The 25,224-nt window shown below is 41.1% G+C and overlaps 1 protein-coding gene across 5 annotated transcripts in view; it reads left to right on the forward strand.

Annotated features, from left to right (window-relative positions):
• The window catches only part of nbeab (neurobeachin b), a 193,812-nt gene that overhangs the window by 76,882 nt on the left and 91,706 nt on the right, over positions 1-25,224 (forward strand). For 2 of the 5 annotated variants that reach the window (XM_051397178.1, XM_051397180.1), the window contains exons 18-33: positions 1,752-1,860; positions 1,965-2,046; positions 2,237-2,360; positions 3,050-3,242; positions 3,404-4,405; positions 5,318-5,535; positions 5,780-5,933; positions 6,855-7,035; positions 8,795-8,922; positions 9,247-9,354; positions 9,762-9,930; positions 11,765-12,200; positions 18,850-19,010; positions 20,469-20,592; positions 21,444-21,563; positions 22,414-22,541. In XM_051397178.1, the coding sequence (XP_051253138.1) occupies positions 1,752-1,860; positions 1,965-2,046; positions 2,237-2,360; positions 3,050-3,242; positions 3,404-4,405; positions 5,318-5,535; positions 5,780-5,933; positions 6,855-7,035; positions 8,795-8,922; positions 9,247-9,354; positions 9,762-9,930; positions 11,765-12,200; positions 18,850-19,010; positions 20,469-20,592; positions 21,444-21,563; positions 22,414-22,541 (3,437 nt within the window). The remainder of the gene's footprint in view (positions 1-1,751; positions 1,861-1,964; positions 2,047-2,236; positions 2,361-3,049; positions 3,243-3,403; positions 4,406-5,317; positions 5,536-5,779; positions 5,934-6,854; positions 7,036-8,794; positions 8,923-9,246; positions 9,355-9,761; positions 9,931-11,764; positions 12,201-18,849; positions 19,011-20,468; positions 20,593-21,443; positions 21,564-22,413; positions 22,542-25,224) is intronic. The other 3 variants (XM_051397182.1, XM_051397183.1, XM_051397181.1) reach the window with 2 other exon arrangements.

Genomic DNA, 25,224 nt, shown 5'->3' on the forward strand with positions numbered 1-25,224 from the left:
GTGTTTTTAAAATGAATGGTCTAGATTATTAATTGTCAGATGTCTGTTATGTGTCTATGCTGTGTTATTTTGCCGCTTTAAGCCTTTCCACGTCCCTGCAATGTCCAGGTTAACAATAATACGAAAAAAATCATAAATCAGGCTTTATATTCAGAAAGATGATTCATCTGATCCTGACACTTCTTTGAAAAAGTGTACAATTAGAAGAGCCAAAAACCTTTTGACTGGATGCCAGTTTTGCAAATTAGGGTGCACTTCTTTGTAGAACACCTGAATTCCTGGCTTTTTGCCATAAAACCATTACTTCACATACAAGACTGGTGGAAGAGGACCAAGTTACTGTCCCACGGAGTGAAATAAATAATAAACTACCTGCTAGAATGTCAGCATATCTTCTGTACGCTGCACATTGGAGAGTAGAGAGAGAATGCCTATCGGTACAGAGCCAATGATTCAAAATGTGGGATGCAGGGAGGAAAGGAGGATTTTGCTGTTATCACAGTGGTGGGGCACCAGGTGTTGTGGTGTTACTGGTGCCTGCTGAATGCAGGGAAAGGGCAGCCATAAGCCCATGCTAGACTGCCCCAGGTGCAGGCAAAAAGCCTCAAGGGACATGAATGCTTCCTGAAAGCCTGCCTTTCACCCCACACTTTAATAGCTTTCATACATTTTAAAGCACCATCTGAGTTCACTATGAGCTCTAGTGCAACTCATAAAGAATTTAGCACGTTTCTTCCATGCTTTGTTGATGTTATTGCTTCTTGATGATTAAATTTGTGATTTTGTTTAGTTCAGTGATTAGAAATTGTTAGTTGTGTCTCAGTTGTCAGTAAGATGTGATCTACAGATTGGTTGTGAGAAAACTTATGAGAGAGAAAAGCTATAAAAGGATATTTGACATAAGCTCCACTGAAACTGTTATAATTGCAAATACTGGTACTTAACCACTAATCATAAACTAAAAGAGACAACATAATGAATATTGCATATCAAGTTTTTAGTTTTAGAACTGAATATGCTTCATGCTGTATGATTACCTTAATCTCTTCTCACTGAATAGCAAACATCCAATTTTGCTATTTTAAACAGTGTGCCTTCATTTCAACATTGTCTCAACTGGTGATTTAAACTCTATTCACTAAAAAAAAAAAGTGACTGTCTGAATATTATTCTCATTTATAGCATTTACAACAAGGCCTCCTCTTCCACTGTACCACATTGGGTGAGCAGTCTTGCTCAAGTTCCATCTCAGCTTGCTATGCATCATCAGTCTGCCCTTTTCTCACAAATTTCCATATTTATACAGCTGTGAGAAATGCTACTCTTCTCCTAAGTGTCCAATTTGCCACCCTCTGAGAAATACAAAAAAAAATCGTCTTATTAGAAAAGTCCCAACTCGTATTGAGGCAGTGGCAGCAGCTTTGGCTTAGCATTGTGACAGCAGTCCTTATGCTGTTTGCAGAAGTAGTTTGTCACTGTTGAACCCATTCACCTGCGGTATGCCTCTGTTGTATCTTGGAGCCATTTATAGTGACAGGCTATCTTCGTTATCCTACACACCTCCAACAAAATTCCTCCAATTTATGACAGCAGGCAGTTCCTGACACTTGTCTCCAGAGCCCGGCTCCCTGTGGGTGAGCGTAAGGAAGCCTGCTGATGGCACTCACTGATCCTTCCAGTGGCTTAGGGAGCTCTAAACAAGGCACTTTACCATTATGTCTGTGTGTGTGTTTGTGTGTGTTTATCCACAGGAGGAAGGTGGAGATCATGCACACACACAGCCTCTTTACTCTCCTGGGAGAGAGGCTCATGCTGCACACCAACACTGTGACCGTGACGACCTACAACACTCTGTACGAGGTAACAAAACATTTTCCTCTTAAGTGTCTCAACATCACTGCACTATTGGTCTCTTTGTATATATTTTGTGACCGTGATGTCTTCTCACTGCTTCCCTCAACCAGATTTTGACAGAGCAGGTGTGCACACAGGTAGTTCACAAACCTCATCCTGAGCCGGACTTGACTGTCAAGATTCAGAACCCAAGTAAGCCTGTTATTCAATTCAATTCAATTTTATTTGTATAGCGCCAATTCATAACAGAAGTTATCTCAGGACACTTTTCAAATAGAGCAGGTCTAGACCGAACTCCTATGTGTCACGTTGAGTTTTATTCCTAAGTGCTCGGCTCTCTGGTAAAATTTACAGTGTGTGAGTATATTTGTGTTTGCGTCAGTGATTCTCAAGGTGGTAGCCACTTCATTGAAGAACTCCGCCCCCAGCACAGAGCTGATGGAGGTTCGGCGGCTCTTCCTGTCAGACATGATCAAACTTTTCAGCAACAGCCGAGAGAACAGACGGTGAGCAGAACCTAAACCGCCTTTTACTCACCCACTCCCTCAATTATCTTACTGATTAATGTATCAAAGGAAAAAAAATTAAAAAAGCACATTGTTCCTCCTCCTTGTACAATGGTTAATAAGCTCATATTGATGCTAAATCATCCGTAGACATGCACATCTTCTCCAGCAGATGTTTCCATGACAGTTTTTGACAGTTGCTCCTTCCTGCTTTCTCTCTTTTTCACTCTCACACCCAATCTCTCCTTCTGACAGTCACACTTATAAGACATATTGCAATTAAATTATAAGTCTTAGGGAACCACTGACCTAAATCAACAACATAATTAGCCTAAAATTAAAAGGCAGAAAGTCAAATTGTTGAATAAAATAGAAAAAAAATAAACTTTTCTATCTTGGCTGTCATTTTGTTAGATACTGTTGCCAAATAAACAAGCAGATGAATATATAAATGGCCAAATTATCAAAAAAATGTGAATAACAAAATGACAAACAGTGCCTGAATGTTCTTTTGACACAAAGAAAGGTGTTGAGGAGAAGCAGAAAGAATAATTGGTATAATTTTGATAGAAAGACTGTTGTTAAAAAATATTCCTTTTACCAACAACATCATTTATAAATGTTAAACTTGCTAAAGATAAGAGGATCAAAGTTTGCTGAGATTACTTACTTTGTGATGGGTTTTCAAGGTGCCTGCTTCAGTGCTCCGTATGGCAGGACTGGATGTTTTCTCTGGGCTACATCAACCCTAAGAGCTCTGATGAGCAGAAGATCACTGAGATGGTATACAACATCTTTCGTATTCTGCTTTACCATGCCATCAAATATGAGTGGGGAGGATGGCGTGTGTGGGTGGACACACTCTCTATAGCGCACTCTAAGGTGAGTATTGTACTTGAACAACAAAGAGGAAACACTGACCTCTGCTGCTGAGGGAGACATTTTAATCTATTTTGTCTTATCTTAACTAAACTAATCACCACAGTTGTTTGCATCATTAATGTGTGTGGCTAACATTATCTATAACTTTGCCTTTTCTGTAGGTGACATATGAGGCACATAAAGAGTACTTGGCTAAGATGTATGAAGAGTACCAGCGTCAGGAAGAGGAGAATATTAAAAAAGGGAAGAAGGGTTTTGTCAGCACCATCTCTGGTCTGTCGGCCCAGGGCTCCGGCATCAAGGGCGCGGTTGAGATCAGAGAAATGGAAGATAACTCTCAGACACCTGAGAGCGAGAAGGACTATGAGAGTACAGACTCGCGCAACCTGCTGGCTGAAGGGAAGGGGCCTGAAGAGGGTCTCAGAGGAACAGAGGGTACGGTAGATGGGGTCAAGGTTGAAGTTCATGACCTCCTGGTGGACATCAAGGCTGAAAAGGTGGAGGCTACGGAGGTTAAGCTAGATGATATGGACTTATCCTCTGAGACTCTGGGTGTATCTGAGAATGGAGCACTGGTGGAGGTGGACTCTTTGTTGGACAATGCTTACTGTGCTGCTGTGGAAAAGCTCAACAGTAATGTCAACAGTGTGTTGTTGCCAAAGGGCAGCATGGATGACCAAAATGCACCCCCTCTCATTACTCTAGATGATGACAAGGACACCATACCTAACAGCAACAACTTCCTATTCGGCAAGGTGGCAGGCAGCATGGAGGACAAGCTACTGCCTGATCTCAGTCCAGCTCAGCCTCTGGTCCTGCCCAGCCCAGAGCCTCCAGTCTACACCAGCACCAATGATGAACTGGGGCTTCTTGCTCACATGACAGGCAGCTCTGAGCTTGGCTCCTTACCCAGTATCCTGGAGAAGGATGAGTTTGAACTGCAGGCGGCCTTGGAGGGCATCAGCTCTGTGGCTGGTACCGAGGCTGAGGTCTCTTCCAAAAGCCCAGAGGTCACTGAGGGCACAGCTGCAGTGGCATCTGAAGATCCCTCGACTGTTAAGACCAGCAGTGCAGCAGATACAACAAGCAACAATTCTGACACAGAGAGATCAGACGATGGCAAAGACAAGGAGAAGAAGATTCAGACGACCGCCACCACACAGGTTGGTCTGAAGCTAAATTATCATGTAGTTCATTCATATAAACAAGGTTATCAAACACAAAAAGACAGTCTTCCTCTTTTCAGACTTTCTCATGAAAGAAATAGTAGAAGTTCACTGAGTTAACTGGATTCAGAATAACAGGAAATTTTAGCCAGAAGGAAATATAACAGTAGGTTGATCATCAATGCAGAAACATCGCAGCAGCTGGGTCACAGAGTGGAAGTCAAGGAGGGAAACCATTTGCAATTGTCAGGATGTGTTGGCCTTTAGTGAACAGTTCTATATTAACAGACCCAGTGGGATCACTTCCTTGCCAAACTCTGGTGTAATGGGGACAGAATGGCCCGGTGCACATCAGGAAACATCCCTCTGAGACTCAGGAAAGTGGGCTGCTGGAATAGTTGGATGAGCCAACAGGAGGGCAGAAATAGACAAAGCATTATTCTGCAACAATCGCCTGGGATTTGTTCACGACTCCCCTCCTCTCGTATGAGCTGAGCTCTTTCTCAGAGGTCAGGCTCTTTTGCCTAGACTGGGTCACTGATGGTGGTCTGGTGGGAGGCAAGGTTTATTTTTAAACCTTTCCCTGCTGTTGCATAATTGCTCATGTTCAATTCATCGCTGCTGCTTTTTAAACAGGCTGTTTTTTGCAGGACCTTGCTGACTCATTCATCTTATGTTTAGAGGTTGCATTGAGCTTGTTGTATTTTTTCTTTACCTGCAGGCAGGAATAGTTTATTTGAGGGCTCACTTTAATCTGGCAATTCATCATTCTTAGTGAATAGTAGCACAGTGGCATTATATCTCATTAAGGGTGTACTATCGATCTCGACAGAAGAATATGATTAGCAACTGGTCTTCAAACAATATCTCATGTTACTGCTTTATACTGATTAATTGGCCTCCTTTCAGAGTCTACATGGCCGCATAGCCACTCAGATGGAGAGGGACATACGGGTTGACTTGGGCTTCAGGGGGATGCCCATGACAGAGGAACAGCGACGTCAGTTCAGCCCTGGCCCACGCACCACCATGTTCCGCATCCCAGAGTTCAAATGGTCAGCAATGCACCAGAGACTGCTTACTGACCTGCTGTTTGCACTGGAGAGTGACGTCCATGTCTGGAGGAGGTTTGTGAAGTGGTTTATGTGCGCTTGGGAGAGACAGTGAGGGAGGATGAAGCATGTAGGGATGCTCAGATTACCCTTCCATATCAGAACTAACATATTGGTGCTTTCAGACATTGATTGAATCTGGCTGTTTATTCATCCTGTAAATATAAGATAATTTAGAGTAAAGTTGACATATGATATATATAATGTGAAAATTGCTTCGACCCATAATAATCCAGTTCTTTCTCTCCTTCCCCTGCAGCCACTCCACCAAGTCTGTCATGGACTTTGTTAATAGTAATGAGAACATTATTTTTGTCCACAACACTATCCACCTCATCTCACAAATGGTAGACAACATCATTATCGCTTGTGGAGGCATCTTGCCCCTTCTCTCAGCGGCCACCTCTCCTACAGTAAGTGCATCTCACTGTCTTCACTGTGGGGGAATAACTCCATCTAGTGTTGGTTTATTGTAACTGCTTTGTCCATTGTTGTCTGTCTTTACTACAGTACAGAATGCACCAGTGGGAAATAAGACCTGTTTGTGTTTATTGATTGGGGCCACCTTTATTTGCTTCGCTTCTCTCTGCTACAATTAATGCTGAGGACATTGTTTGTAATTAACTTCCCTATGTTTCATTCATGGTTACTTGTATCAGTCTACTGTAATTCTTAGATTTAATTTGCTGCTTTGAACTAAAATTGATTTTAATCATCATGTTTTCATCTGCATGTCTTGCCAGGCTTATTATTTATACTATTTTAATTTCTCTCTCTTAATTTCACAATGTATTCACTTGCCATTTGTGCATAATACTCATTAAATAGATCTGAAAATGTACTGTCCCTCTGGTGCAGGAGGCATCCTTCTCAAATATGTTCCTGAGAAAACCTCTCCTTGTTTCAACACAAAGGAGAAGAGAGCTAACCAAAAGTGTTTGCTATCAAAGTATCAAGTATTTGACAGAATATCACCTTACTGTATGTGGTGTTTGATAGTCAGCTGGACTCCCATTAATATTACATTTCTACAATTGTGAACATTATCTCTGCTTCCTCAAAGATTACACCCTACTCACCCTCATATAATAATAATGGTCCAAGCTGCTGCCCTCTTTCTGACTCAGTGGCAGATCCTAAATTCTGCAGCACCCACCACTGTGTTTACATGTGTGATCTGCTCCTCTTCCTCTGCTTCCATCTTCTATTTTGCGTGTTTCTGTTAGAAAAATACTTTAATCACAACTAGAGAATGGAAGAATGTTACAAAGATGATATTGTACATGTGAATGTTTGTTTTATGTGACTGGTGTCTTCCTTGTTGCTTGTGTAAGACGGAGCTGGAGAACATCGAGGCAACACAGGGCATGTCCTCAGAGACCGCCATCACTTTCCTGTCCCGTCTCATGGTCATGGTAGACGTGTTGGTGTTCTCAAGCTCCCTCAACTTCAGTGAGATCGAGGCTGAGAAGAACATGTCCTCTGGTGGCCTGATGCGTCAGTGCCTCAGACTTGGTGAGATCATGCTTGTATGTTTCCTGCCATAGGTGTGAATGTCAGTCAGTGCAGAGAGAAGTGAATTACAATTACAGAATCTTTATGTTGGGTTTTGCGAGGTAAACCAGATTTTTTTTTGCCAGTTACAGAGAAAATTGATGAGTTAGAAAATGCCATGACAATATTCTCTTTACACACTGAAAATCCTCTGTTTGATCAGCAAAGCTAATTAATTTAAGAGTCCTTTGCTAATTGTATACTAAATTCAAGAAAGTGCAAGGTTTTGCTGCAGTTTCCAGCAGTAAAACATGACAGAATCATCATTTTGGAATTCATAACAAGGAGAGAGAATCATTTGCAGTGCATTCAGGTATTCTCTGCAAATGGTAGCCTTTTGTGTCTGTCATTGGTGTATCCCACAGGACTCCACGAGGTCCTCTCTGCCCTTGTGTGTGTCTGTGTACATAATAAAGATTTTTTTACATTTTAGATTTTACACTTGAATGCAAAGTAAATGGCTGCTGAATTGGGTGTGAATGCTGAAAGAAACAAATATTTTTGTTATTCTGCTACATTTTTTGGCACCTAACTCCTTCTACATTTTTCAATGCAGAAACTTCATTTAAACATCAACATATTAAGCTCAATTAGGACATTATTACTTTTCCACACCTTTCAGAAGCCGCATTTCACATCCACTTACAGCTAGTGTGGTCACATTTTTGACTCTACACACACAAATCTCACCCACTGGGCTCAGCAGGTTCTCTTATTTTTCAGCATATCCCTATTTCGGTGATAGGAGTTATGGTCTGGGCACTAGAAGCATAATCACGAGAGGTGCACCTCACCTAAAATCTGAGCAAAAGGAAGCCTCTGACCCAGGTTGGGTACACCAAACACATTTTCTTGAACATATTTATTCAGCTTTTCAGTCCCATTCATTGTACTCTTTCCCACTTTTCCAACTTCAATACTCCTTCAGTTACTTAATACAAAGTAAAGCCAGCAATTTTTCAACACCTTAAAATATTCTACTTTTTACAGATTATTAATATTATTAAATTCTGATTTAACTTTTAGAGCCAGCAGTTCAGTCTAGTGTAATCTTTTCAACAAATCTTCAAATATCACACATCTTTTTCACACAATTTCAAAGCCAGCAATTCAGTTTACCGTCAGCATTCACACCTGCAATTTCTTCAGAAATTACATTCTGTAGTTTATAAGTAGTACACAGTGAATTATATTGAATCAGCTGTTTTAGTAGATTTGTTTGATACATAAAACAAGCATACAAAATGTGTATATTTTTGTCTCTTTTTGTTTTGGTGCCTGAGAGTATCTATGTCTATATCTGTTCATGCCTGTGGGTCTTTGTTTGCAATAGCCTGGCTTTGCTAGATTGTTGACTCCAAGTTGTGCTCTGGGGGATGGGAAATAGCCTTCAGACTTCACTGTGTCCTTGTTGCAAACATACAATTTCTCATCACTGGCTTTAGTGTGAAATCAGTCTGGCTGCTGATTTTACTCCCAGCTTCTGTTCCGGCAGTTCTGGAACAAATAGTCATCAGAGATAACTGATTAGTTTTAAAGAGGTCATGCATGTTATCAACATTTAATTTCCATTTAACTCTGAAATGAGAGCCTATTTGTATGCTGTGTGTGTGTGTGTGTGTGTGTGTGTGTGTGTGTGTGTGTGTGTGTGTGTGTGTGTGTGTGTGTGTGTGTGTCTCTGTGTCTGTGTGTGTCTCTGTGTGTGTATGTATATGCACAGTGTGTTGTGTGGCTGTTAGGAACTGTCTGGAGTGCAGGCAGAGACACAGGAACAGGGGAAATAAGTCTTCCATTCCCAACAACCACAAGACTCAGGAAATCCTACTAAATGCTGTGTCTTCCAGCAAGGTAGGATGTGCTGTCATAACTTTGCTTTCTGTGCCCCTTGTTGCAAATTTCATCTGTACGATGAATTTTACTTTAACACACTTTTCCCCATGCTTTTAATGTGACCTGACTAGTCATACTAAATTAGTTCTCTTATTATTATAAGCCTAATTTATACCCTCTTTTATATGAAATCTGTCTCTGTCTACAACAAATGTTGGCAGATTTTTCAGTTCCATATTTGTCACTTTGATAATCCCTAAAATTATGTAAAATAAAAAAGTAATAGCAAAAACTTTGACTGAACAGGGTAGCATGTCATATTGTGTTATCTTTCTGCTTTAGACAGCCATAGAGACTGTCCCTAGTAACCTGTCTCCCATCAAGGACCCAGATCGCCTTCTGCAGGATGTGGACATCAATCGACTACGCGCTGTGGTGTTTCGTGATGTGGTGAGTGCAGGGCTGTGTGTGTGGATCTCTGTATGTGCAAAATATGCATGTGCTTGTGACAAAGACTTGGCTGCAGTTAGGGAGGATGAAAATAGGATATTTATTTTGGCAGGCAAACAGGTGTGCAATGTAACACCCTTCTATCAACAGGTGAAACACTAAAGCTGCCCTTGTTGGCTGAACTGCTGTCTGTTGAACACAAATTTGAATGGATATATTTCAAAGTAATGTATTTCAAAGTATTATAAATATGTTAGAGAATAATGGCAGTAGTTTGATTTGTTTTCATGCTTTCTGCAAGGTATTTTTGCTGTGAGAGAACCATTTCAGGCAGCAGCAGTGCATTGTGTGAAAAGAGATTTTCTGAATAGAGAGTGGCGTAACCATATTGTGATTCCTCTCCACAGGATGACAGTAAACAAGCCCAGTTCCTGGCTTTAGCTGTGGTGTACTTCATCTCTGTCCTCATGGTCTCCAAGTACCGCGACATCCTGGAGCCTCAACGTGAGACTGCCAGGATAAGCAGCCAATCAGGCCGCAGCATGCGTCAGGAGATCAACTCTCCAACCAGCACAGGTGTTGACAGCTGTGCCATACCTTTCTTATGTCCATTCTTCCTGCTCACTAATCTTAGCTTGTGGTGACTGTGTCAGATATAAATGAATGTTAAGTGTCCTTGGTCCTTTCTGATACACTGCTGCCAGCTTGAGCTGAGAGCTCATTCAGTATAATAGCAGGGATACCCTGCCTGCACTCCACTGGCTCAGGTATGATTTATTCATGAGCTCTGCTAATTGCACTGCACAGAATTAAATGCAGAAGCAAATGGAGACTGGGGCTGGAGATGGTAGTTATGAACTTGAATAGGCATCATCGTTCTCTATGAAATGAAAGGTAGTATGTGCCTCAAGTCATAAATCATACATTAAGTCACATGAAAGGAAATCAGTGGCTGCCTACAAAGGTTTAACACAATGTCTGCTGAAGTGCCAACTTGCTATTATAAGATGCATGAGTGAGCGTACTTTATCAACTTCCATTCAGACAAAAGGTGAAGTGAATAAAAGAAACAACAGGAACAAGAGAGAAGCCAGAGGGAATATGAAAGTGTAATTTGAGAGCTCGGAACACACAGAGGATGAAGACAGAGAAGATGAGCAGGGAGAAGTTGAGAGATGGGAAAGCAGCAGCATGCTGACCAACTACTGTGGGTTTTTGGGGCAGTGGAACCAGGCTTGCTATTTTCAGCCCCATCTGTCAGTGCCCATTAGGCAAGCAATCCACCAGAGGAGAATGGGATCATAGAGGTTGCTGGGAGGAGAGAGGCACACTGCCGCCTTCATAAATTTCACCAGAAAATGGGGGAATTTTCCAGACGGCATGTGGCAGACGATTGTCTGATGGACCAGGAAGCCAGACGACTTGCCAGCTAAATCAGGCCCTGCTGACCTTGTTAGGGGGCATGTGATGAATATTAATATAGCCGGCCTTGCATCTAGGTAACCACTGGGTCAGGATGAACCAAAATCAGACTAGAAAGTAAACTCTGGCTGTCTCAGGGATAATCAGAATTTATTGGGTCAAGTTGATCACTGTGTAGACAATGCATGTTCAATGTATGGAAAGAGAATGATTCTTCATGAAAAGATTCTTGGTTCTAACTCATTAACTCATGTATATAGAAAGGTAAAGTATACAGTATATTATGGACCAGAATAAAAGAGCCGCTATCTGACTGCTCTGTCACAGTTTCAAAACGAGTTAAATAGATATGCCTCCGAGGGCTTTAGGCACGAGGAAGCTGAAAAAAGGATTCATGTTTTATTAGCATAGATGGAGAATAACAGAGAGATAATCTCACCAGAGGATCAGAGCTTCTGGAGAGAGATCTAAGAAGCTGCGTTACCACATGGCTCTTTCTTCACATGCTAAATTAACTCTTTGAATGTAAAGCCAGCTCTGGAATTCAGTTTTATTCATTGGTATTGGTATCAAATTATTTCAGTTTTAAATCTATATTTCCGACAAATATAATTATGATAATTAAGTAGACATGTAGAGACCGTAATTATTGTAAACGTGTATTATGTAAATAAATATAGTGCAGGGATTGAAATTATAATTAATTAATTAATTAATTATATACGATAAGTATTGACTATTTTAATCACATCAAACATTAGGTGGTTATAACTCATTAAATGTGAGGATTTAATCATCATGATGGAACAAAAATTTGAAGACATTACTCTGGACTCTGGGAGCTTGTTGTTTCTTTTATTGTTTATTTTGTATTTGTTTTTTTAGTACTTATTTTTCACACAGTAATTATTTTATCATATAAAGCATAATTGTACATATATTTTTATGTGGCTAACTGCAGTCATTTGTGTGTGTGTGTATGCTGCAGAAACACCGCTAGTATTTGACAGCAGTAAGGACCATCTTGCACAATCAGAAGACCTCCACATGGAAAGCTCCCTTCCCCACACAGACTCTGGTATCGGAGAGGAGCAGGTAGCCAGCATCCTTAATGGGTCTGATCTGGACCACGGAGCAGGAGGGCCAGATGCCATGAGCGAGCTCATATCTACTCTGTCCTCAGAGGTGAAGAAGTCCCAGGAAAGTCTGTCTGAATCCCCCAGCATGGAAGTGCTGAAATCTTCCTCCTCTATCATTAGCATTAGCCAGCCCAAAAGGGGCATTAATGTCAAGGAGATTCTGAAGAGCCTGGTGGCAGCTCCAGTGGAGGGCATGGAGGCTGGGCTGGAGCCTGTGTCCTACCCGGACCCTACCAAGGCCCAAGCCCAGGCCATGCTACCAATGCAGTTTCACTCCTTTGACAGGTGAGAAAGCACCATCTGTAGATAATCTGTTTTTCAAAAAATCACTGTCAGTTTTTTTTGTTATGAACTGTACCAGAGGTTTTGCATATTTTAGCCCATTTACTACAAATCATGTACACTTAACATTACAGTTAACCATTTTGGAACCTACTTTTGTCCGTATTCATTGTTATCAAAGTCACATGATTTTTTTCTGGGTAAAACATGGCATTTAACACAATTATAATGTAACTTGGACAAAAAAATCAAGTTTTGTCAATGTCCATACCTTACAGAAATTAATGGAAACCAACTCCTGAAATGGTAGAAATATACTTATACAACTAAAGTAAATGATACAGTAAATGATTTGTAGTTACAAAAGCTAAAACACCAGTCAGGTCCTTCGCCTGAACTCCAGTTTTATATAGTTCTTGATAAAGAAAACTTTGTTAAAGCCAAAAACAAACTGTGATAATAAGCTAACAATAAATTGTATAAATATTATATATTATCATATGTTTCACTGTATCCTTCTTGGAGGTTTACATTTCTCTGAGGATAGCTAGCAAACATTTCATAGCCATGAAAGATGTGTGTGTATCACTCATGGGGCCGTAAAATACTGATGTTAATCCTCTGGCTTTATTTTAGTTATCCAGTATACCACTAATAGTTTCTGAACAGCATACGACACATTATTAATTTCCGTCCACTTGTATTCTACTCATCCCCCATGGCAAGGAATTCCTGTGTTTGAAAAGGTCTCTGAAGCACTGTGGCACTGCTGCAGTTTATTTACATTCCTGGATTAGATAAAACCACACAGTAATCTGTCTGGATTTGGGAGTTTACAAACCTGCTCCTGCAGGGATTTCAAGCTTCAGCTCCCCCCTGATCCCTGTCCCCTATCGTTGGTAAAGTTTTGAAAATCATAATTTTTCTGAAAGTAATTTGAGTTTGTTTTAGCACAAACAAAACCCCCTCCTGTCCTCTGGACACACAGTTATTGTGTGTGTCTGTGTAATCACTGCCAGGCCCCAGAGAGACAGCAGAGGATACACTGAGTCAGGAGGAACAATGGGGCCTCCCTTGTTTTTAATGCATACTGCTGCTGCTGTGCTGGGCTGAGGTGAGCCTGATGAATAGGGGAGAAGATGGAGGAGTATGTGGAGAAAGGACAGCTGAGAGGGTGGGGGTCTCCAGGGCGTTGATGACAGATTAAACAGAAGCGGCCTCACGCCACACCACAGCCAGCCCTGTCGCCCTCACCACTCACACTCATAATGGGAACTGGCAGCCTGAAATGAGTCGCCAGAGTAAAGTGTATTATTTTTGAAATGCTTTCACACAAACCCTCCTGACCACATATACAACTTTGTCTCATGCTTTTCATGTCACTCCCCCTCTAGCCTCCATTTGCTGTGTCTAATTGTTTGCCACCTGCCAGCGAAATGAGCTGCCAGACATGGACAGGCTTTTCATTTGTCTGTCAGGGCAGCGATAGATTGGGAGTGACAACATCAAAAAAGAAAAAAAGGAGAGAAAAAAATGGCTTAAAGTGGAATGCACAGGGGCAGTCATCGCAGAGGCCCCACAAGAGACTTTCATAGAGGAGGGGTTTAAATTGCTCAACATCCAGATTTCCGTTAGACCAGATGGAAATACAGTACCTTATCCTTAATCCTTAGCTTCCTCTCCTTCCCCCTCTCCTTCCCAGAAAGTCTTCAAATTAGCTCTATGAGAAATTGTCCTTACATATTTGGTTTTTCTCATGATGTAGACCAATGATAATTGGTTTTAATTGAATTCTGCGAGTGGAATGTAAGCACATTTCCTCTGTGTCTATCCTTGTATTCCTGAAAGAAGCACTATTAGATTAGATTCCATCTGTTGGATTTATAAAGGAAACATTTCTGTGGTTATACTTCACACCGCAGTCATCCCTCACAGCCGCAGACCTCATTAATATTAATCCCAAGATTAATCCTTTCTTTATTCTCTGCAACTCAATTAAGACAATCCTATTAATAAGATATGTGCTAGATAATCTATACATGATTCATGAGCTCTCAGCTAATTAATTATTCATTAAAAGAGGTTCATGTTTTATCAACATCCTGTAGATCTAATGGTAGATCTAATGTAATGTGCCTGCTATGCCAGCTGTGCAAGGACAGGCAGGCTTCTGCTGGAAGATCCGAGCAAGGGATACATTTGGACAGCAAAATTCAATTCATGCCCAGTTCCAACAATCAAAACATCCTAGTGATGTTCTGATATCTGTGATTCCACAGAAGAGATCAGTACAGAGATCTACTAAATAAATGATACTTGTCATCAGTGTTCTTCACAGCTGAATCTCTGGAGATATTTCAGTAAGCTTTCAAGCTTTGCTCCAACTCTCTTACTCCCCTGTGTGAGTTTGTTTTGATCTGCAAAGTTTCAAAAATGTTATTTTTGTTATCGTATGCCTGTTAGGTTGTTGTCAACAAGGCAACAGTGGTTAATGTTAATGTGTCACTTAATGTGTAATATAATCTACTTTTTGTATATTTTATCTATATAGAGAAACCACCGAGCTATTTCATCTTTTACATAAAACATAGTTGCTTTGATAATTTTGAGGAATCAGTACTTCTAGGCCAAGTTAGGTTTGTTTTCCCTTGATTCCAGCATTTTTTAACTTCATATATGAGATGGGCTGTGGAGGTATACAGTAATAGCAACATAAAACAGTAAAAGTCTGTGTTGTTTTGTTGAGGGAGGTTTTCTGGGGATTTGCTTCAGATGACAGCAGGCTTAGCTCGTGACAGAGCAGAGACCTGGCCTGTGTCACCCAGAGTAACTGCCGGAGATTGGACAAGACATTATCTGGCACCCTCACAAACCCAAAGGCCAACTGCAGACCTGATAAGGACAAGCTTTCCTTCTCTTTCCTGACAGGGAGCTCTTGCAGGGCCAAGTTCACTGCATCATCTTTAATCCTTGGCCAATCAGATTGCATGTGAACAGAGTTCTGGTGGGTTAGTGGTGTGTCGGTGTTTTTATTTGCTGTTAGGAGATCACAAGTGTATCTTTCATCTCAAGCTTCCACTAGCTTTTCTTTACATGTTTCATTCATGAGCTGAGCATGTGATGTTTGGTACAGTAGCTTCTACAAATATGTACCACTACTCAAGTTGTCGTGTATTATAATTAATAAATTCCAATATTAAGTTAGCATCATGATTGGAGAAATTTCTTCCTCAACTGGTTCAACCTGATCTGGCAGGCTTTGTTAAGGATTTGGTCGGTAACATACGCCATATGTTCCATATTTTGTGCATGCTGCCAGGGACTACATCAAGAGCTATGTTATCAGTTGATGCTGAAAAAGAATTCGAGCCCTTGGAGTGGTCCTGTTTCTGGAAAGTTCTTAGCTATATGGGTAGCTGATGCTTTTATGAACATAATTAAAACACTGTTGCGAAAGACGAGCAGCCAAATATGAATGAACTTATGTTTTCGATTCTAAAATATTTAGGAATTGAGTCTAGAAAAGATTGTCTTTAGGAATTTTTGATATTATTTTAAAATCTATCAGTGTCTTCTGTGAAGATGATTATTTTTTCATCTGATAACAATCATCAGTTAATTCATTTTAAGTTTTTCCATAGGTTTCATTGAAAAAGTAACCAAACCAAACTATATTATACTTATTACTTCTAACTTGTTTTCATGTGATGTGGGAATTTTCGTCCAGTAATTATTATTCAATCAATTGTGCTAAGTAACCCAGAAACACATTCAACAGCCTTTCAACAGACTCCTCCCAGAATCGCTACCGTATCATGGTGTAGGGGCTGTAGCTGTGTTGTTGGGACATTGGGGTCCTGGTAGGGTCTCCCTTCCAAATTAGTACTGGGTATTTAAACACCTTAGGCCAAAGATGATCAAGTTATGCCGTTAGTCTTGGGGAAATTTACCCATATCCATGGCAGAAGTCTCTGAGGTAGTTAAGAGGCTCCTGAAATCCACCGAGATGCTAAAGGCACTTGAAATTGTTGGATTGTCTTGACTGACACGTCTATTCAATGTTACATGTAGGTCAGGGACAGTACTTGCGAAACGGCAGTCTGGGATGGTGATTCCCATTTTTAAGAAGGGGACCGTAGGGTGTGCTCCGAGGTGTGATTGGGATATCTTATGTCTTGCTCTCCCTGGGGAAGCCTATGCCCTGGAATGAAAGCTCTGGCTGATTGTCGATCCTCAGATCCAGGAGGAGCACTGGCAGCCAAATCTGTTTGTGATCTACATGGATACGATCTCAAGGAACAGTGGGGAAGGAGAGTTTTGGGACCATATTATTGCTTCTCTGCTTTTTGCAGATGTGGTTCTGTTGGTTTTATCTGACTGCAACCTTGAACACGCACTGGAGCTGTTTGCAGTGGACTGTGAGGTGGTTGGGTTAAGAGTCACCTTCAAGTCTGAGGCCATGGTTCTCTGTCAGAAAATAGAAGATTACTCCCTCTGGACAGTGAGTTGCTGCCCCAAGTGAAGAAGCGGATGTATCTCAAGGTCTTGTTCAAGACTGAGGGTAAAATGGAGCTAGAGATTGACAGGTGAACTGGTGCGGTGTGAAGGGTTAGAGAATGAGATAGTGGATACAAACATTTCCTCCATAGGGTGGCTGGGTTTATCCTTAATGATAGGGTAAGGAACTCAGACATCCAGAGCGAGCTTGGTGCTCCCTTCTTTTAGAAGTTTTCCAAGCTTGTCCAACTGGTAGAAGACCCTGGGGTAGACCAAGAACATACTGTAGACATTATAGATCACATCTGCCTTGGAAATGTCTCGGGACGATGGAAGAAACTGGGGAGAGGGACATCTGAACAACCTTGCTTAGCCTGCTGCTATTGTGACCGGCCCACAGATAAGTGGAAGAAAATGGATGGATGGATTATTTATTAGAAAAATGAAATGGGTCTAGTACAGACCATTGAGGTCATGGTGCAAGACTGTATTTTTTAGATTTCTTGTTTTGTTAAATGTGGTTATGCATAAATATTCATATTATTAATATTTTCAATATATAAGAGGGTAGGGAGTTGTCTTGTACTGCATACTTGAGTATGTTTGTGTCTAGCAATGCCCATAGTAAATTATGAATCATAGTTTTCACATCCAGTTGCGCAATTTGTGTGTTTCTATATATGTAAATATATATGACAATGAGTTTTTATCTATTTTGGACTGTACATACATTCACATGTTCACTTATTCTTATGAAGAATAGGAAAGGGAGATAAACATTTTAGGCACCTACTTCAATTATTTGATGTCATCTCTTGCTTTCTTACGTTTCTTGAAAAATAAATAGATAAGTGATCCATTTAAGAACAAAATATAAAAACCTGCAGTGTATCGGCAATAGTATGCAAGTATGTCCACTCTACATGTATTTTCCGTCAAATCCAGATTCTGCTCTGTATGTTTTTATAGGGCAAATGCTGAATAGAAAGGTTTTTTTAATGCTCAATGAGCCGTAGTTCTATCAGTTCAAACACAGACGGTAGCTATGCAAATGCATGTCAGTAACAACTGCCAAGTTGCTCCTGGTGAGCCTCTCATTAGGTTCTGCAATGTTTTCAGCTTTTCTGAGCAAAACAGGGCAGAGGGCAGCAGAGGGCAGCAGAGGGCCAACAGTGGCAAGAGCAGATGTAGTGAAAAGTGTAGTAGCTGGCTGACTGGCCTCTTGCCCCCAGGTGTATTTACTTTAGCATCTTGTGTGCATCTGTGTGTGTGTTTGCATTGCATGTGTTATGCTGAAAGATGGAGTTATGCATCCGGATGTTTACCTCTCCGAATACTCTGATTAACATCTGGACATGCTCATGCTGGTTGTGCCTGAGAGCTGTAAGAGACAATAAAGACCATTACTGTTCTCCTTTTTTCTTCTAATATATAATTTATTTTATTTTATGCACGATAGTCTGGGGGGGATTTCAAAAATTATTTATTAGAAAGTTGAATTGAAAGTCAAGTCATTCCTGGATTTTCTGTTGCAAGAACAGGACTGAGAAGCCCCTGTTCAAGATGCTGCTTTATTCAGGGTCAGTTTTATAATGAAAACTTTTGTCTTAAAGCTAACCCTGCGACTGTATATGGCTGGCTAATTTAATATTAACCCCTGGTCCCAGTCCCAGTATAGTTTGCAAACTCCAACTGACATTTATTTGGCACAACTATAACCTTCCAACAAACTGATGAAAATGTTTTTCACCCACAGTTCTAGCCCAGTGGTCTTTTAATGTGATTGCAAGGCTATAAGTCAGAGTATATGACTAATTTAATGAAGTTATCACAATTTTGAGTCCCAGTTACCACAACACCCTGGAGGATTTTACTGTCTTTCTTAAGGGCACTTTGGCAGGGAAGATACTTGCTGAACAGGGGGCACGAATACAATCCACCTCTTCACTGTGCCACTCTGCTTCCCTTTGCATATATTTTTGTATTCATTCTTTGTTTGCCACAGTACAGTCTTACAATGTGAACTCCGTTGAATTTCTATTATTTAATAATCAGAATCAGACATACTTTAATAATCCTGTGGGGAAATTACTAATATTTTAACTGTTTATAGTTTTTCCGTGCAGATGAAGCATATTGTGTGTGTTTCCTGTAGGAGTGTGGTGGTGCCTGTGAAGAAAACCTCCCCTGGCAGCCTGGCAGTGAACACAGTGGGAAGCAGTACCACCACCACCTCTTCTGGGCTGACAGCTGGCAACACCCCCAACATCTTTGCTGCTGCCTCTGCAACCCCCAAAAGCATGATCAATACCACGGGTAGGTCATGCACAAGGTTACTGGAATATACTTACACAGTTAAACTACTACATTCAGTCCTGGTAATGTGCCTCATTTTCAAATAATACTTCTTTGGATCAATTTGAGAGTGCTTAATTTGAGTAATAACTGTTCATCTTAATAAGTCTCTCTTTTTTTTCTTTCTTTGATGCCATTCCAAGAATAGAAACAAAGCTTTTCCCTTTGCAGGATCATGTGATCTTGTATGCCTGTGCTGGATCTTGTTGTTACCACTAGATGGCCCTCTTTACCTTCCCATCAGTGTCTATAGTGCCTATCAGTGCACCGCCAAATAAAAACCACTGTCCTTCCGCCACTAGGATTCCTGATACAACCAAATCAAACAACCCCATTTTAATCTACCTGAATTATATAATTAAAAACATGCCTTTACAATAATGAAAATAATTTGTACGCATGACTGTGTAGCGTGTGTTCCTGCCTGATTGACTGCATGCCCTCTCTCCCTCCCTCTGCTGTCACGTTTCTTCTCCTTGGGCTCTGCTGCATTGAGCCGGTTCCAGCTCAGGGCTCCTGTAGTCTGGGCCTCTGAAAGGACCCACTTAACACCGAGAACCATTAGGAGCTCCAACACCTTTTTAATGTGCTCCATTAAAAAAAAAAAAAAAAAGAGAGAAAACTCACCCTCTCCTCTCTGAGCCCCTGTGCAGGAATGTAAGAAATGTATCCAAGTCAAAGTGTGCTTTCAGCTAAAGCCACAGCCACCCAAACCCCATGATCTCATCACTTCTGTTTTAACCTCTCACAAGGACAGTTATAAGGATTTTATACTTTGCTGCCAAGGAGATGTGACTCAGGGGTCACCTTAAAATTACATTTGTCACGACACCCTAATTTTGGCTTTGATACCAAAACTAAGTGTAATATGTAAAAATTTGATGCGGATATTGTTTTGATATGTCTGTTGATCCTTCGTTTTTGCCGTCCTAGTAAGCCAAATAGTTCCATATGTTGCTGCTGGCACTAGTTTGAACAACCATCGTAGGTGCACTTGGCTTTTGTTAAAGATTTGGTGCATGATTTGACACTAGTACCATGTTTTCATTTGTTTGACGTGGTTGAAATTTGCGGTGACTGCTGAAGTTTACTGTCATGACCCACATTGCGGCTGGTTTTCTTCCCGTTCTTTCTTCTTTTTCTTTAAATCATTTCAGTCTGTGTGCCATTACATACATTTACAGCCTCTGGAGGGGACACTGAAATTTTATATGTTTTCTAACATTTTTGATAACATAACTGTAAGTAGTATAAAAGGTAAACATTTTTGCTATAAAGTTAAAGTCAATCCTCACCCATTTGTAAAATTGTTATTAATTCTATTTAAGTTTAATGAAATTATATTATTAAAGACATACATATTTATAATTATTCTTGCATTGCGCTAATGTTGCATGCTTCTGTTGGTCTTCCTTGCAGGAGCCACTGATGCAGCCCCCACTTCCACCCCTTCCTCCAATTTTGTCAACGGAGCCACCAGTAAGAATCTGCCGGCCGTGCAGACGGTGGCCCCCATGCCTGAAGACACAGTAGAAAACATGAGGTACAACAGAGCCCTCTCTGTTCACCCAGGCTTGTATTTCCTGTGTTAGTAAACTCACTTTATTCGAATTGTGTGACTTACGTATAAAATCTACTCATACGCAAAGTAGTGTGTGAAGCTTATCTTTCAAATAAATGTTCTCCTCAAGGTGTTCTCTTATTTTTCTATTTTTTATGTTATTGCCTTTTCTTTGAGCTGCTTGATTTATTTTACTTGATCGATAATTAAATTAAATTAAATTAATTAATTAGCTATTTGGTAAATTGGGATGTTTTCTCTACATAGTCAAAACAAAATACTACAACGGTGGTGTATTTTTGTGCGGACACTATGGCAAAATTTGGCCTAATTTTGAGTGCCTGTCGTGTATTTGTGTGTATATCTTGCTGTGACCTTGACTCATCTTCCTCACTTGCTCTAATAGTTTGTGACAGAGGTCCTTAGTCCTGCTCTCCCACTGACTGCTGAGAGCCCAGTTCTTTCTCTCTCTCTCTCTCTCTCTCTCTCTCTCTCTCCTTGCTTCAGTGTGTTCTGCTAGAGGAATAGAAATTCAGTTGCCATGGCAGCAGTAACCGACATCACTTAGTGTAACTGTGAAGTCAATGATAGTACTATCTGGCTTCAGAGCCTACTGATGCCTAACTTATATTTTAGATGAGGAAAAAAAAAACATCAAACTGAATTGCCTGCTCCGGTCTACTGAGAATAATAAATAAATATAATTTGATTTATTATATATTTTCTAATTCTAATTCTAATTTTATAATTTATGAGCCCAACTGTTAAGTCACAAAACATCATATAGCAAGTCCTGCCTGTGGTTTCATTTTTCATGTTTCTTTCTATTTCAGTGCCTTTTGTGAAGTGGACCAGTGTCCACTACGCCAGGGACTGACACCTCCTGAGCTCAAACCCTTTACCTCCCTGACAGGATTACAGGCAGCCTCCAGAGGTGCAGGCCAGTGTCTTAGGCAAGAACATTTATGTTAGCCACCTAGACCCCTTGCACCCTGCTTTTTATGCTAGTCTGTCATCCCTCTGCTGTGTTGTCCCAGGGTGCTGGAAGGCAGATTACACTACACACACATACAAGGAGCACTCATACAAATCCTGAACCAGACCTTACCTCTCATCTCTCTCTGTTTCTCACTATCCTGCTGTTTTCCACCCATCTTAGCTGGGAAAACAAGCGTCTACTCTCCTCATGTTGCCTAGTATCTGTGTGTGTACACATAGGAGCACAGAGATATGTTGCAGCTTGAGTCGTATCTCTGCTTGTATACAGTCTTAGTTGTATGGCTGCATGACTCCAGCTCACAGTTTCTCTGAGGCGCTTAGATAATGTCAGGCAGCAGCATGTAGTGAGTGTGTAGAAGATAAGGAACTTCCCTCTGCAGTGTTGAACAACTGTGATCCCATGTGCTAGCCTGGTAACATGTCACAACAAAGAATGCAAACAACTGGTGAGAAATCCTCTTTGAATGCAAAAATATATGTATTAACAACATAAAATCTTCTCTTCTCTAAAATATTTACACCTCCAGTGATAGCAACTATACTGGTGTAGATATCTGGCTTGATTTGCATCCTCTGAAATTTGTTGGTTACCCCCTGCACCCACCAGGAGTCTGTCAGTCTGACTACACACTAACCGCTGTTAGCTGTGTGCACTCTGTCGACTGTGAGGCTCTCACACCTCTTTTCCTGCCTTACCCTTGATGGAAGGGCACAACGCCACCTCCCTTACATTTCTACTCTAATTAATGTGTCTAATTTCCTTTTGTGACTTCTATCTCAATGTGTTTTCTTTTTCTTTGACAGCATTACTACAAAGCTGGAGAGAGCTTTGGAGAAGGTGGCACCCTTGCTGAGAGAAACCTTTGTGGACTATGCACCCTTTCTGTCACGCACCCTGCTGGGCAGCCATGGACAGGAACTGCTCATAGAAGGTACAAATGTTGTAGTTCATTTTATTCCCCAAGCTGTGTGTGGCATCCTGTCCCCACCACCCCACCATTGTACACTGGCTGCCTTATTGATGGATGCATACGCAGTTGTAAGTGTTGACAGGAGAGTCACTAGTTTGCACACAAGCTGGGGGTCTGTCACAGTCTGATTAAATCTGCTTTCCCTTTCATTCATCTTGTGACGTGTTTGTTTGGTTTTCTCCATGATTCCCTCCACATATTAAGGATCATTCCTACATGTAGTATTTTTAAACATCAGTGTTTCACAGTCACAACAATTGTCAAGTTAAAATAAATGTTGAAATAATTGGTGGCCTTTGCCTCATGCCAGTGATATTTTTAGTCCTCCAAACTAAGCATCACATCTCACTCTGTTGCTTGGTGTTAAAAGGGGATATTTCTTTTTTGGTCAGATGTTGTTTTTCTTTTCCAAAATGAACTTATGGGAAGTGATTTCTGTCAGACATTTTGCCGTTGTAGGAAAATCTGAAAGCTTAAATTGTATTTACATTGGAAGTACAGTGACCTTTTTATGTTTTGTGCCATAAAGAATCAGCAGATTTTCTGCACAGTCCAATCCAAATCCACTTACATGGAAAGTAAAATGAAGTATAGATGCTTACAGAGGCCTTGTTAAATGTTCAGTACTGTTTCAGAGATAATGCAGAAATTGTTTGTTGATGTTAAAGTGATATAGCACTGCAAGTAAAACCTGGAATCATGGACTTTTCAGCACAGACTTGGTACCTCAAGATGATTGTCTTTACCATAACAGCCTCATAATTTTATTTTAAATGGCATGCTGGTCTGACTGGCTCAGTTGTGCAAAGCGTTTGCAGAAGTGTGTGATCCCTCTGCTCCACTCCACTCTGGGCTCTAGTCTTATTTCCTGGTGGCTGTGTGAAGGCTCCCAGTGCCTTCCTCAGGCCCCAGGTTGGCAGTCTCTCATAGTGCTACTCATGCCTAACCTCAGGAACTGTCTGCCTGCATGTGTGTGCACTGCCACTCTATTCCCAACGCTTGCTTTGGCTTGTATTCACAAGAACACACTGTCACCACAGCCAGCACACACACGTGTGTGTATGACTGTGAGTGTCTGCAGACGTTTGTCTGTGTGTGCACAGTGCAGAATATATGTGTGTGGCCTCCAGCCTCTTGAATTGCAGTTTGCAGAAAGTGAAATGATATCTCTGCCTTTTCTCACTGCCAAAGTCTTTTCTTTTTTACTGTAAGCTCAACCGATATTAGTTTCAGAAGTCTATTCAGAGAATGACAGCAGGCTGAAAGAATGCACTCCCGTGACTTTATTAAAGCCGGTTCCTGACACGTGTCCACTTTCCTAAGCATAGTTTATTTGTATACTGTATACACTGCCAGTTACCTTTAAATAATGTCATTGCTGACAATATTACAATATTTTAGATTATAAAGTATCAAATATTAGGTTTAGATTTGCTCATATTATTTGTTGTTAAGCTTACAGATATTAAATTTGAAGACTCTTTAATTGTTTTAAAATCAGGATTTGTTACTGGTATTTAATTTAACCTTTGAAAGTAATCAACCTTGGCAAGCTTACTCCTGTGCACGGTCTTATTTATTTGATACTGCAAAAATGAAACAAGTTCTTGTCTACGGTCATTAAAAGGACATTTAAAGTATTACTAACAGCTTTTTTCAAATGTTTCCATTCCAGCCAGTAAAGTTCCACAAACAGGCAGTTTTCCCTCCATATATCATGCATATGCCACACATATATACATACATAAATAGCCCTGTGAGTACGCCATGCACATGTGGCTAAGGCTACTGACTCAAGCTCAAGGGAAAGGAATGAAAAATCAGGTAGCATAGCCTTGACAAGTGTGAATATGTCTGTTACCCTTTCACTCAAAGTCTGTCAGCAGACTGACCAAGCTGACAAACCAGAGCTGAGCTGAGAGTGTAACCCCACAAACAAGGTCGTAGATAGACAGCTCGGGCCTCAGTGCTCTTCACCAGACATGTTTAACCCTGTCTGGGTCTGTGAAAAGTGCACCCTGACATGCAATAGAGCTGGTTTTTCAGTCAAAACAAATGCACATATTTGCCACATGCACTTTAAATCTTTAAATGTCACTTTATTAAGCCACTCAGGTCGGTCCCAGTTGCAGTGTGTGGGATTTTGCTGTTTCTCCCTCTCTTTCTCCTTTTCTTCCTGGCCCTTCCCAGGCCCACAGTTGAAATACTGTGCTGTAGTGCAAAGGCGCTCCATTTACCAGTAATTACCAGCCATCCATCACTCCCTAGATTGCCCGGGGTCGAGCCCCCCTGTGCCCCCTGTGCCCCTTTGCCTCACCCTATTCCTTCACCCCCCCTGAAGACATGTGGTCACTGCGGCAATTATGTTGAGTGCACCCTGAGCCTTACACTTGGAGTTGGTGGGTAAGGCCTGCGTGTGAACACTGCTGCTGTTGTGATGCCTGCCGCCTGCTTCTCGCTGTCCCCTGAGTGGCCCAGTCTGCCGGCACATTGCCCCACAATGCCACATTCACCCGTGCCTTAACCCTGCCCTGTTTACAGGAAAGGACTGGCAGGCCGTGTTTAAATAGAATGCATTTAGTTTGTCTACCAGCACAAGGCCAGGGTCAGTCGGCCACCTGACTCCTGTGTCAGACTGAACTGA

Source organism: Dicentrarchus labrax, unplaced genomic scaffold, assembly GCF_905237075.1.
Source record: "Dicentrarchus labrax unplaced genomic scaffold, dlabrax2021, whole genome shotgun sequence".
NCBI classification, from domain to species: Eukaryota; Metazoa; Chordata; class Actinopteri; family Moronidae; genus Dicentrarchus; species Dicentrarchus labrax.